Here is a 15366-nt window from a genome sequence, read left to right as displayed (position 1 = left end):
TAGTTTTATAACATTTTTTAGAATTGTAAAATTTTATAGTTTCATAACATGTTTTTCAGTTTGATTAATAATGATAAATACTTAATAGATTTTTGCTTTAAAACTGTAACATTTTACAGTTTCAAAACTTACTTTTCAGTTTGCTTAAATCTTACAAAAATTGAAAAATAACATATGTTTTTCCCATTGTTGCTCATTGTTGCTGTTTTTTGTCGTTCTATTTTTTTTTCTTTCAGTTTATTAATATTTAGCATATTTTGCTATGTTTTTTCGTTCTAATTTATCTATTTATTCTTTTTTTTTGGGCAATATTCTAGACATTCCGGTGAGTCTCCAATGATGTTCTTAACATCCAGTGAACGTTCTGAACATTCCGGCGACTTCCATTAACGTTCTTAACACTCCAGTGAACTTCCAGCGATACTCCGGCGACTTCCCGGTGATGCTGAACATTCCGACGAGTCTTCGGTGTCCGTTTGACGGAAGTCTGACGGTAATAGGATATAACAGTGTCTGTAAATTAAAAAAAAAAAAAAAATTCGGTAATAATTAAAAATATATAGAACTAATTGGTGCAAGAGTTTTGCTTGAGGATTAGATGGGTCTTGAACTTTGTATATGAGACTCATTGGTAAGTTCTCTTTTTAAGTTTAATCTTCAAGACCAAAGGCCCATCAAGCTAGCTATTTATTCTAGAAAAATGATTAATTACACTATGGTCCCTAAAGTATACATCTATTATACTTTAGTCTGCATATTTTAATTATTCTATTTTGATCTTCAAGTATGCGATTTGTTAAACTTTAGCAACAAATATCATTTTTTTTTTTGATCAACAAAGAAATAATTTTATTGATAATAAGAGAGAAAATAAGGATTTGACTGAATTGCATCATAACTCAAGAATACATCCCAACTAGGTTGGCATTTATAATTGAGCCCAATCATATGCATGCCAAGGCCGATACAAAGGTTGATGTTGATGCGACCTCAACCAAATCTGGAAATGAAGAAAATAAAAACAACAGAGGTCGACATCCAGCTGGAATCTACAATTTATGGCCCTTCTATCCATCCAAACATGTGCATGAAATCATGGATTGTGTAATTAGGCAAATGATTAGAAAACTTCACCCATGTGGCCACTTTGATCTTGATGCTATCCACAATATTTCCCTAAACAGGAACTTTAGAGTTGAATACCATGTCGTTTCTTGCAATCCATAAACTCCAAAGCACAGCCAATGGAATTGCTTCCTAGATGAGTTTACCCGGGCTTTTGAATTTTTGACCATACCACCATAAGAGCAGGTCTTGTAAGGAGCTAGGAGAGACCTATTGAGAGCCCCACAAACAAATAATTTCAGCCCAAACCTTCCAAGCAAAATTACAATGCAAGAGCAAGTGTAACGCAGATTCGTTATCAATACCGCAAAATGCACAGTGATTGATTGTGGAGATAATGAACCTGTGAGCAAGGAGATCCGAAGAGGCAATCCGATTCCACCAAACAAGCTAACCAAAGGCTTTAATTTTGTGAGGTGCTACAGATTTCCACATCTTCATAATTGGAAAAAGGGGTTAAACGGAGAGAATTTTCAAATATTTCATAAAGAGATTTAACTGTAAAAGAGCCGGATGGGATAGGAGCCCATAACAGATGATCCATACAATTATTGTTAACGCTAAGAGGTTGTGACAATCTACTGATCAGCCCAAGATGCAAATCATCTTCCCATGTTCTCAAAGTTCTCCTGTATGTGATATTCCAATGAGTTTGATTATCCACAGTTTGATACAAATACTGATGGACAAATGAATCTTTGCTTGTTGCTAGAGAGTAAAGTTTAGGATAAAGGTTGGACAAAGGAGTACATGAGACTCATGCATCCAACCAAAATTTAATTCTTTTACCATCGCCTAGCTTGAACTGAATGTTTTCAAAAAATAATGCAATTGCTCTAGATCCATACCTTTCCATAAATGAGATACTTTTCCACACCACAGATGAATATCTGAAGCTTGAGCCATTTGGTAACCAACAATCTTCATTTACATTATTTTTGGCACATAGAACTTTCCTCCACAAGGAACTTTTTTCGGTGGCAAATCTCCACCACCATTTGATAGTAGAGTATCATTACCTTCCTTAGTCTTTCTAAAGCCCAAACCTCCAAAGTGTTTGCTAACTGAACATGCCTCCCAGTTGAGAAGATGCAATTTCTTTTTGTCATCACTATTTCCCCATAAAAAGGATCTCTGATATTTATCAATTAAGTTTGTCACTTGGGTAGGAATTTTGAAAAGGGAAATATAATAGATTGGAAGAGAAGAAAGTACAAATTTAATCAAAGTAATTCATCCTCCAAGAGAAAGATACCTCCTCTTCCATGAGGCTGGTCTTTTCTTCACTTTGTTTATGATAGGCTCCCAAGTAGACACTCTTTTTGGGTTGGCCCCAAGAGACATTAGAAGATAATTGATTGGTAGAGAACTCACCCTGTAGTTGAAGAATTCAGCTACTTGAGTGGTGAAATCCCTATTTATCCCAACTCCACAAATTACAGACTTTTGGTAATTAATCTTTAGTTCGAAAATTACCTCAAAGCAACCAAGAATTCTTTTCAGATTTATTATCTCATCCCAATCTGGATTGCAGAACATAAGGGTATCATCTGCAAATTGCAGATGTGATAGATTCAATCCTGAGCCACCAATATCTACTCCTTTGATAAGATTGAGGTTTTTGGCCTTTTGGATGAGAATATTTAGCCCTTCAACCACAAGATTAAAGAGAAAGGGAGAGAGAGGGTTACCTTGCCTTAAACCTCTCTAAGGAGGAAATTCTTGAGAAGGGGATCCATTCACCAATACAGAAATATGAGGGAAAGAAACACATTCCTTAATCCATGAGATCCATTTTTCACCAAAATCGAATTTTTCAAGAATATGAAAAAGAAAGTTCCAATTGACACTGTCGAAAGCCTTCTAAAAATCTAATTTAAGAAGAAGTCCTGAAGAATTGCATTTCCACAAATCAACAACTTCATTGGCAATGAGAATATCATCCAATATTTGCCTCCCTTTTACAAAAGCTGATTGAGTCTCATCTATCAGTTTTGGCATAACAGATTTCAATCTTCTTGATAAAACCTTAGCTAGAACCTTATAAATACAACCTATCAAACTGATGGGTCTGTAGTCAGATAAAGAAGATGGGTCTGGAATTTTTGGAATAAGGGTTAAAAAGGTAGAATTCAGACCTTTCTTGATTCTGCTATTTAGATGGAATTGATTGAGAAAGAGACAAATATCTGCTTTCATGAAGGCTCAACATTTTTTGATGAATTTCATATTGAAGCCATCAGGATCAGGAGCCTTATTTCTTTACAATCAATAACAGAAAGAGGGTATTTTTAAAATTTTACATGAAGCATATCAATAAAATCAAAATGATCAAATACACACATGGTCTCAAAAAATGCATTGCGCAGAATTTTGGTTCCTAAAATATACTTTTTGTTTCATTAGTCTCCAAATTATGCATTTTCTCGCATTTTCATCTCTAATCTTTTAATTTTGTATTCAATTTTTACATCAATTTACTTTTTGGCCGATAAAAAAAATCCTTTAATTTTGTTGCAACTCTCATTACTGGCTTTAAACATTACTAACGATAGGGATTAAAGTGTAAAATATTGCATACTTCAACCAAAGTGAAACAATTAAAATATTGGGATCAAAATGTTACTAAATGCATATTTTATGGTCCATTTGTTTAATTAACCCTTTTAAAAATGTAACTGGGACATAATTTGGTGTTTGTTATTCTAATTGCATCCGTTTTAGTTTTGAATTCTTCACATTGTGCCAATTAGTGTAATTGATTATATCCTTTAGAAATTTGATCAAAACCATAGATATAATAATTCATTTACTCTTCTCAAAGTAATTCAAGGATTGACGTTTAATTTGAAATGGTTTATTCCCTTTTTGAATGAATTATTTTGCCTTGATTTCTATATAATTTTTCAATGGATGTTATCAATTGGTCTAAATTGATATAATATGAAAATTTAAGAGAAATATCAATTCGGCGTATGTTTTTGGGCGAATTACATTAACGGTTTCTATAGTTTGGAACTTGTGACATTTTGGCCTCTGACTTTTCAATTGTGACACATTTGACCATGAATTTTAAATCTTATTTCAATTGTTCAATTTCAAGGGCAAAATCATCAATTTGATAAAATATAAACAAATTTGATAAAATAAATGTCAAAAAAATATTTTTAAATTTTTAAAAATTATTTCTATCCACCAAAGATAAAATTATGTAAAATTGATAAATCTTTCACACATTTATTTATTTATACCAAATTAATTTTTATTATGTGTTTGGATGATAATTATGTAATGAGTGGTTGTTAGGCTTTTAATGTATAATCGATATATTTAATATATGAAATATTTTTAGTTTTGAATTTTTTGATTTAATAGATTGGTTTAATAATGATATCAAACTTTTCACCATATTTGACTTATGAAAAAATAGAAACAAATTTAATGAAAATAAAAAAAAACCCACTTATTACATGATCATCATTCAAATACATAATGAAAATTAATTTAATAAAAATAAATAAATGTGTAAAAGATTTATCAATTTTATATAATTTTATCTTTGGTGAGTAGAAATAATTTTTTAAAATTTTAAAATATCTTTTTGACATTTATTTTTGTCAAATTATTTTATATTTTATCAAATTGATGACTTTACCCTTCAAATTGATTAATGGTATCTTCAATTGTTCTTATTTGGAACAATATTCAAAATTTAAGGTCAAATGTGTCACAATTAAAAAGTTAATGACCAAAGTGGCACGAGTCCCAAACTATAGGAGCTGTTAGTATAATTCGTCCTATGTTTTTTTTTTTTTAATAATAAATAAATTCAGATTAGTTGTAAACTTTATAAACATTAATAATTAAAATTTCAAACTTTTTTCATGAATCTATAATTTTTTTGTGAAACTATCACTGAATTGTAATTTCTCCTAAAATTAAAGGACAAAATTTGATAAAATTGGAACTATACATTGACTAAATTGACAGAAGACTTAAACTACAGGAATCACAAGTATAATTTTTCCAAAAACTTAACAAAATCTTTATTTTTACTGATAAAAATAAATAAATAAGTCTTTCTTTCTAGCGTTAGAATGAACTATGCATTCATAAAGGCAAGATCATGAAAACTACTAAAGTGCAATAGAGAGGTGGTGGATTGATGAAAATGACAAACAAAGTAGTTTTGACTTAGTAATGACATAAACATAGCATCTCTAGTACACAACTTGGAAAAATAAAAATAAACAAAGATATATAGTTTTTATGTCCTTAAAACACATTAAAGTTAAGGCTTTCTTCATTTCCACAATATGGGGGTGCCACAGAAGATCAACATTTTCTCATTTGTTTAGTAAGGAAGGCCTTGGCAATAGATGCTTTCTCATATCCCTGGACAAAATCAAAATTTTCAATCAGGAGAGAGAGAGAGAGAGAGAGAGAGAGAGAGAGAGAGAGAGTCATTACCATTCTTCAATTCTATGATGGGGATGCCACATATGATCAACATTTTCATTTTCTCAGCACGGAAGTCCTTGGCATTAGATGCTTCCCAGATCCCTGGAAAAAATAAAAAAATTAATCACAGAGAGAGAGAGAGAGGGAGAGAGAGAGGGAGAAATCATTCAAGTGAGTCATTAAAGAAAGTTCTGTAACCGTACCAACATAGCACATTCAATTTAGAAAGATTGGAATGGACTTAATTTGAATAAAAGTACAATGAACCCAGATTTTTTGTACTAGATTTTTCTGGGTGAAGTGTTTGTGTGATGTAGATAGAATTGGTGTAGTGTAGATTCAAACATGAAATGAATTTGAGCCATAAATTGATTTTTGGGATTGTAGCACTATTTTAATTTGAATCACTCAACCAGGAAGAAAATAATATTTTTGGGGGAATTTTACGCAATAGCCTTATGACCACTTCACTATTCACAATTCACATTATGTGCATGGTCTTAAAACTACTCTTTTGGGTACACACACACACAAAAAAAAAAAGAAAGAAAAGAAAACTAACTTATGGCTTATTTGCTTATTTGAATTATATCACTTCATTACTTTTCTATATATCTTTTTGTAATAAGCAAAAAATGAGTTTGATACTTTAACCCTAATATCTCATTGCTAGTAACCCTTGAATAAAACAAAGGAAAATGTTATACATACTCACATTTTTTTTTACCTATATCACATGTAAGGATGAGGTCATAGAAAAAAAGAAAAAGAAGAAGAAGTTATCTTCTAAGAAATGATAATTAATTACATTAGTATTTAAAAACAAAATAGTAAGAAAAATCAATAAAAATGCATCACTCATTGCTCAAAACTCAACTTAATTACTTTGCATTATATAGTTAGGTTCATAATGTAAAAGAAAATTGTTAATGATCACCTATAGAACTTCAATTAACCCTAGTGGATGTGTAAAAAAGATATAATTATATTTGAAAGTGTTTTAAGACGTGTAAAAGTACTTTGAAATTTTAGCCTTTTTGGTATTTGGTATTTTCTTCCCCATATTACCAACTGGGATCTTCTGTGTGATTCGATTAAAGTTCGTTTAGCTTGGTGGATCAAGTACAATCTTAAAGAGGTTGATTACACTGTGAATGACTTTGTTTATAGATTGCAGTCCATTAGGGGCTGCTGATGTTTAGCAACATTGGGCTGGCCTTGCTACTCTGTTTTTTCTTTCTTTCAGCAGTTGGTTGAGCTCTCAACCATTGCTTTGAGTGGTGCTGCATATGATTTGGCATGCTCCTTGTGCCAACCTACAGATGGGAGTTATGTTTTGATGCTTATAGCACCTCTTGGTTTGTCCTTTATTGATCTTGATGTAAGGTTTATCCTTAAATCTTATTTAATAAAGATTACTTTTGCTGATCAAAAAACATTGACAGCCTGTTGGAGTGTCTCATTAGCATAACATTTACTAAAATTTTATTAGATAATATAATTTATGTAAATAAAAAATCTACTTATATAACAAAAATATCAAATGACATTTATATATCAAATCAATTGAATTGATTAATATATGAAAAAGGAACTAGCCCTAGTCTAGTTGACTATCATTACTTTTCTACGGTCTTAGGTGAAGGTTATGGATTCAATTCTTCTGAAAGGAAGTTAATCCTTGTCTAGTTTTGCCTCCAAGCTGCATTGTAAATCTAAGGCACTTCCTCTTAAGTATTTGGGTTTGCCTTTGGGGGCAAATCCAAATAAGAAGGCAACTTGGAAACCAGTTCTTGATAAAATCAAAACCAGATTAGCATGTTGGAAAAGGAAGCTGCTATCATTTTCAGGAAGGCTCACTCTTATTAAGTCTGTAACCTCTGCCTTGCCTACGTATTATCTATCTCTCTTTAAAATGCCAGTGGGAGTTGCAAGAGAATTTGAGAAGCTTCAAGCTGCTTTTCTCTGGGGTGGGACGGGGTCTAAAAAACCAATCTACCTGGTTAAATGGGATGATTTAGCAAAGAACATGAATCAAGGGGGCTTGGGCATCAGAAGAATAAGGCTCGTTAATGATTGCTTGCTATTAAAATGGTGGTGGAGATTTGCCATAGAGAAAGATGCTTTGTGGAGACAAATCATTTGTAGCAAATATAAACTAGATGTCAAAAGCTGGTGCCCCTCTCCTATTTCAAACAATAGTTACTCTGGTGTGTGGAAAGGTATCATTTCCTTAGCAGAGAGGAGCGGTAATCTGATGCTGTTTTATCACAACAATTTTCTTGTTCAGGTAGGGGATGGGAAAAGAATTCTCTTCTGGAAGGATAGATGGTGCTCCAACAGTTGCTTGAAAGATGAATTCCCTACTCTCTACAGATTAGGGATGGAGAAGGATGTAACTTTACGTATAATGCACGATAGGAAGGTTGCAGTAGGGGATTGGAGCCTTCTTTTTAGAAGAAGGCTGTATGACTGGGAAGAGAGGGAAGTCAGTAGACTCAAGGAGCTTTTGATATCTGGCTCAAACTGTACTGATAACCTGGTGGACAAACCAGTCTGGTTGGCTGAAGGCTCTGGTATGTTTTCTGTCTCATCTGCCTATCGGAGTGAGGCTGTCTCCCTTGGCCCCATCCTTATTACTAGCAAGTTAGTTTGGAACCATCTAGCTCCTCCAAAAGTCCAATTTTTTTGCTGGTTAGCATGGAAAAACAGAGTAAAGACAACAGACTTTCTCCAGAAAATTGGAGTCCTTCAAGCCTCTTCACCAGCTCTTTGTGCTTTCTGCAAAACTGAGGCTGAGTCTATCTGCCATGTGCTGCTGCACTGCCATTTTTCCTGGAGGGTTTGGTCTGCAATATTGAATTGGTGGGAGGTGCAAGGAGCCCTTCCCGGATCTGTGGAAGCTGTTCTTCACTGGTGGGAAGGTGCGAAGCTTAGCAAAAAAGAAAAATTGCTTTGGAAAGTCATTCCCTCAGCCGTGCTTTGGTCTCTATGGAAGCTGCGAAATGAGTGTATTTTTCAGGCTGCTAAACCTCACCTGGAGGACCTATGCGAGTTGGTTAAAATCAGAGTTGCACTGTGGTTGAACCAGAGTTTCAAGGCCTTCAATTTCACTGTCCAGGACTTTCTGTCCAATTTAAGACAAATCAGGTACTGTTTGGGGAGTAAATCTGTTATATGTGGCTAATTTAGATATCAGTTTCCTGGAGGGTTTGGTCTGCTTTTAGGGCTACTGTTGGACTGCTGTTTTGGCCTGCTGTTCATCAGCTTCAGCTTTTTCTCAGCTCTGGGTTAGGCTGAGGTTGGACTGCTGGTCTTGTTTTGCATTTTCATTTCTCTGCTTTGTTCTTTTTTTCTGTTTCGGTTTGGTTCCTCTCCAAACCCCTTTCCTCTCCTTTTTTGATGTACTCTCATCTTGTATGGTTTGGTCATCAATAAAGGTTTTTTTTTGGCTGCTTCAAAAAAAATTAGCAGATAAACACTTGGTGCTTTACAAGGGTGGGAAGACTAACTTTTATAGGTATTAATCTAACAAATAAAAACTGAGTTTTGCCGATAAAAAATAAAAAATAAAAAACTTAATATTTGAAATAGTTGGGATCATGCCACATATATTACAAAGGGTCAATAATTTTTTCTGTTCTTAAAAAAAAAAAAACTTAGGGCGCCATTCTCTATACTTGTAAATGTTAAACTTGTTATTAAGCTTTAATAGTAGAATGCTCATAAATTAGAGGGATAATAAATTTTTATTTTTATAAAACTTAATGAGGGCCATGCCTCCTTAGGCTCACCCCTAACTTTGTCCATGCCCACATATATTTATGAGAACATTACAAATAAATGGTGCCTTCACAAAATATTTACAATTAAATGAAAAATTTATAACTTCAATTATTAAAATTGGTAAAGTTTACCACTAAATTAAATTTTTTTTTTTAAAAAAAAGGCATTGAATTACAATTTCCCCTATGTTTATTGATATGAGTATTACTACTTTATTTCAATCAATAAGAAATGTGATTATGTATATCATTACTTAACAACAACCTAAATAAAACCAGGAAAAAATAATGAAATTTTCTTTATATGGGTAACCATGGGATGTGAGTTTTCTCCATGATAATGCTCAAACAATACATGGACAAGGTTGTAAGAAAATGAAATTTGGCACCCATCTTTTCTAAAATGAAGGATTATGCATTGCCTTGAATACACAGACAACAACAAAAAAAATGAAAGTGAAATTGAATATTCAATCTAACTATTAATTACCTGATCAAGTTTAGTTTGGTTGTTGTTGCTCTCCAACATTAATCCAAAATGGATATGAGGGAAGTGTGCCCACTAGCAAAGAAAGTTCATTAGGTCGTAAACCACAAAAATTCCACTGACATTTTTGCATGCAAACCAACAAAAAAAGGAGTGTCCAAGTTTGTTATCATGCCAACTTACATTTTTTGCAGCAGTACTGAAAGCTTCCCTGTGACTGATATCTGGATTGTTGGCTTTGATCCTCTGAATCTCCTCTCTATATTTATACATACACATCATCACATTTTTATTTTGAGAAAAAAAAAATACAAATGGGTAAGTTTTGCCAGGGAACTTTTTAAAACGCAAAAGATAAAAGTGAACATTCAGGTGATGAGCATGCAATGTAAGTGACTGTGATAGCATTTTCGTTACTTTATGAACTGGTTATATGCAGAAGGTACTCGCTGCCTCTTCTCGGGAGCTGAAAAAGAAAACAATGCCTCATAAACACATATAACAAACAGGAAAAAAAATAAAAATAAAAATTTAAAAAAACAATAACAAAAAAAGTATTGCATGAGTGATAACAATTCAATCCAACGGTTCCACATAGTCCAGTTTACAGTTTTAAACATATTATTAGTATCAGCAATATTGAAAATTTTAAATTTTTTTAACCAGCAAAAGAAAGTTTTATTGATGAATGAAAATTTAAAATTTAAATATGTATATGAATGTATCAGTTAATATTTAAAACCTGATCTAGTCTGAGTGATAAGTTATAACTCTTACGTCGATTCACAGCTCTTTCCACAGCAGTGTTTGCAATTGGTGGTGGCCGGACTGTCGCCTTGTTGTTACATTTCGATGTGGAACCAAAGTCAATCTTGTAATCTGGGGAAGTATTGGACGCCTGAAAAAAATAGAAATGGAAGTTTATAATATACATGCTATATAGATGAGAAAATGGATTTTAGCTTGTATTGTATGTATATTAGGCAATAAGAGGAAAAGGGTTCACACTTCGTTCAGTGAAAGACAGGCCATTAATGAGCATAATGAAACTTAAAAGTTAAATAGTTTCTTTTGCATCTCAATTCATCCCAAAGAGGCAAAAAGGGAAAGCAGATGAAGTGGTTTGTTTTGAAAACTATATAATAGGACTTCTCCAGTGTGGATTTGACAGTAAAAGGGGAGAGAGAGAGAGAGGGGGGTGACTGAGTGAGTTGAAATGATGTTTTATAAGCAAAAAAGAAAAACCAACATCGAAGTGACTGAATTAGTTAGGAATCATATAAAGAAAATAAGACCCAGATTGACAGTTGTTGAGAGAAGTGATTTTGTTGCCAAAATAGAGGACAAAATCTGATAGAAAAGAAATCTATGAAAACCTATGAAAGAAAGTTTAGATTAGAACACGATACATGTCAATCAAATCATCAATACCTAAAAGTTTCTCTATCTTTGAAAGAAAAAAACCCTAGAAAAATGCTTTCCATTGATGGGTCAGGACAGCTCCTGACGCAATTACAACTGTAGCTGCGAAACACACTCTACAAAAAGCAAAAAAAACAAAACAAATGTAGGTTTTGGTTATGGCGGCTGTTAGGGTTCACAATCACATGTGCTTTGGAAGACTCGATCTGTGTCTATTATATCTATACAGAGATGAAGAATACTTAGATTTCCTCAAAAGAAGCAAAACCCAGAAACCCTAGATTTCAGAAGCCTATGATCGCCCTGAAATAAAGCTGATATTATATATTTATATTTATATTCATATATATGTTTATGTATGTGTGTATTTGTGGTTAAGATCACCTGAGTATCTTGCCAAGAAAGTGACTGAAATGCAGCTGCCATGTTCACCGACCATAGATTGGAGCAGTGTCCGCATCGGACGGTCACCATGTCAAACAAGCTGTTGCATGGAACACTCACCTGTAAAATCAAAATATCTGTATGTTAATCACCCAAAAAAAAACCCAGATCAAAATCTTTTAGTTTGCAAAAAAAAAAAAAATAAATAAATAAACAAATAAATGCAAGTTTAGAGCTCTCGAGTGTTTGTATTGGAATTTTAGATTTTCAACACTGATATTCCTTCATATGGATTGATATATGACGTTATTACCGATGTTGCTATATTGTGATACTGTTATTTAAAAAATCATAGAGCACTGTCTATCTGTGTGTGTTTGTGTAAAGCAAATAAATTATGATGAACAAAGGAAAAAGCTGCAAGAAGATAAATATGGCCGATTAGGTCTGCATAATAATTGTTTTGACTATGGAAATCTAGCTAGTTGGACATTTATGACTCTACTATGGATAACCCAGTTATTAATTCTTTCTTTCTTTAAAGAAAAATGTGTTGTCAACAAAACATAAACATTTTGTCTAAACAAAACATCAATTTTTTATGTAAGTTGGAAATTTTCAAAAAAAAAAATTTCGATTGGAAAAAATAAAAAAAAAATAAAAATGTATCTGTATGGGATTGAAGTTTCCAATAAATAAAACAACTCATCAGCCACAAAGAAAGAGCTCAGTTTTGATAAGAGTTCTTTCTTTCTCATACTGAGCAAGTTTGTCCTTGTTTTTCAGTATAGGATATATGATGATGAGTGGGGAAGGACATTCAAGGGTTTAAGAGAGGACTTGTCCTCATCAGTTTATCGTCACACAAACCCTTGTTTTGAAGTTTAATAACTCATTAATTTCTCTCTCTCTCTCTCTCTCTCTCTGGTCTTTTGCCCTTCAGGACTTTCAGGTGACTTCTCTTTGACTGCAAAAGAGAGAAGTAAAAGAAAGTCCCAACGATGGTGACCTGACCGTAACCCAATAACAAGAAAAACCCAGCAACCAAAACAAATAGATTTCAGTACATATATATAATAACACCAAAATGACCTGATCTCAGAACAAAGACCCCCCCTTTTTTCAGGATCCACAATGTTCTTTCTTTCTTCTTGTTATTATTCACACACACAAACACATAAAAATGAAAACACATATATAAATATATTTATGGGTTGATGGGGAATTTGCAGAAGCAGATCCCAGTAAGAAGAGAGGTGTTGAGAGATCAGATACCGCAAGAACAATATTGCAAAAGTTGCAAGGTATGTAGCAGAGTTGCTCTGGCACAACATCAACACAGCTCGACATGTTTATGTAGAGAAATTTGAATGAAGAACAAGAACAAGAACAAGAACAAGAACTATGAAATAGAATGAGAAGCTTTTTTTTATTCTCTCTCTCTCCCTTGCTTTGAAGATGGGCTATGTATCACAACAGTAAAACTTATGAGTGCATAAAAGAGATGATGAATATATATAGAGAGAGAAATGAATATATGTGTAGAGAGAGAGAGAGAGGGGGAAAAGAAAAAGGTGGGGGATAGGTCCAAAGTGGTAATGAGAGATGAGCAGAGAAGGCCAAATAAAAGAAAGAAAAAAAAAAAAAAAAAAAAAGTGGGTTCAGTAGTGCCCACGGTAGGCAGAGAGAGTATATAGTGGTGAACCGGGACCGGTTCAGAAAGGGTTATATAAAAAACCGGGTTTTTGCAAGCTATTGGCCAGAGAGGGTTAGGGTTTCGTGAACAAGGAGCGAGAGAGAGAGAGAGAGAGAGAGGTTATTTGGGTGCATTATGATGGAGGGTAATGAGGGTGACCACTCTCACCCACGAAGCCACAACCCATCCTCTGCCACACCACAGCGCACGAGAGGGGCGACTTTTTAGTTAATTTTTTTAAATTTATTGATATGAAAAATGATATAAAAATTTATTTTTTAAACTCACTTTTAAATTTAATAGTGTGTTAAGAAAATGATTAATTGATAATTATAATATTTAATTATTAACTAATCATCTTTTTGACATATTATTAGATTCAGAAATTGAGTCTAATTTTGAGCGTGAATAATAATGATAGATAATAGCAATGATCGATATGGAAAAAATATATGTTTGATATTCTGAAAAATATTCACAAAATTGCATTTGAATTTTTGTTATTTTGTTTTTTTTTCTTGTTATTTTTGAATTTATTTTAGAGTAAATTTTAAATATACTCCTTAAAATTTGTTTAAAATACAGATTATTTCATGTAGTTATGATAATTACAAATATTCTATTATCAGAATTTGTCATTTAATAGAGTCAAAAAAAAAAAAATGAACTTTTACTTTTTTTTTTGATCAGCAAAGAAAATCCTTTATTGATGAAAAAAACATACATATGAGATAACATCAACAAAGAAGAGAAAGAAAAAAGGACAAGAAAAGAAACCGAGCATAGTGTTGGTAAGAAACCAACACTAGCTCACAAGACCACATACACTTGAAGCCAAAACACAAAAATTAGCTAACAAAGCTTAAACCCACTGAGAAAACTCCAGCTAAGCTTACTTGATGCCATCCTTCAACCTTTAGAGACCAGACTTTCCTATTTGGAGCTCTCTTGGTCCTTTAACTCTAGCTCAATAATCTCGTTTAGCACATCATCTTCTTCTCCATTGAAATTGATCCCAAGAGATTTACCTAATTGTTTAGTGGCTTTAGCTTCATTGAGGAGAAGATTGTTCGGACTAGTAATACCCGCAGACAGATCTGAACGTGCAATCGTAGCTGCTGCTGGTCTGAAAATGACAGACCTAACTGCTGCAGCTTTCTGCCCATGAAGTCTAGCAAAGCTGGTGAACCCTTTTAGCTGAACCTTCTTTCTTTTCCTCTTCTCATTCCGCAAGAGTTTTGGGACAGAAGTAGGTTGTCTAACTAAGCCTGACTGATTAAGGCTCAGAAGACCCTTCCTATTTAGATTCTTCCTAAGAGCTTGTGACAAATCCACTAAATGAACTTTTACTTTAAGGTTCATAATATTAAGATTTTATAAAATAAAGGACATGCAACATTTTCTCAAAGAAATTTCAACTATTCAGAGAGAAATTTCACAGAAAAAATTTCTAAAATTTCACAAAGAAATTTTAGTTCGTCATAGATAAATTTGTAAAGAGAAATCTGTCACCGAGTTGAAATTTTTTTTATGACAAGCTGAAATTTCTCAAATAATATTATTGAAAAACCTTAATTAATAAGAAAAAATATACTGAATCTCTTTTACTAGCAAAGGTTAGATAGTGATGTTTTACTAATTTTTTCAAAAAAAAAAAAAATGAAATTCTTAACCAACCTCCTATACAACAATAAAATACTTAATTACAATATATTTTTGACATCATTAAAATATGTTAATTCACTTAATGGTTTATTAACCAAATGAGACATTTGTTATGTGATTAGAAATTTGAAAAGACGGGAAATAATTTTCAAAATCACATGGAACTATTAATATTTTAAACAAACTCAGAGGATATACTTGTAATATAATATTTATTTTTGTATATTTAGTTTTTCTTTTAAATACAACTAATCTATTAGCACAAGTAAAACATCCTCGAAAAAATTTGGAGGGAAATTTACTATTGACCCCCCCCCCCCCCCCAAAAAAAAAAAAAAAAC

At 32.8% G+C, this 15366-nt stretch overlaps 1 protein-coding gene across 1 annotated transcript; it reads right to left on the bottom strand.

The window, feature by feature from the left end:
• Positions 1 to 5287: 5287 nt before the first annotated feature.
• Positions 5288 to 13468, bottom strand: LOC114301967 (axial regulator YABBY 5). Its single transcript, XM_028246928.2, has 8 exons — positions 12940 to 13468; positions 11665 to 11784; positions 10636 to 10756; positions 10276 to 10324; positions 10042 to 10117; positions 9862 to 9933; positions 5596 to 5688; positions 5288 to 5520 (listed from the first exon to the last, which is right to left on the bottom strand). Exons 1-7 carry the CDS (start codon positions 13012 to 13014, stop codon positions 5641 to 5643), a joined length of 561 nt encoding a protein of 186 aa, XP_028102729.1. The 5' UTR covers positions 13015 to 13468; the 3' UTR covers positions 5288 to 5520; positions 5596 to 5640.
• Positions 13469 to 15366: the final 1898 nt, after the last annotated feature.

Source organism: Camellia sinensis, chromosome 5 (genome assembly GCF_055761805.1).
Source record: "Camellia sinensis isolate YWXY chromosome 5, ASM5576180v1, whole genome shotgun sequence".
Classification (NCBI taxonomy): domain Eukaryota; kingdom Viridiplantae; phylum Streptophyta; class Magnoliopsida; order Ericales; family Theaceae; genus Camellia; species Camellia sinensis.
This window is presented reverse-complemented; position numbering and strand designations above follow the sequence as displayed.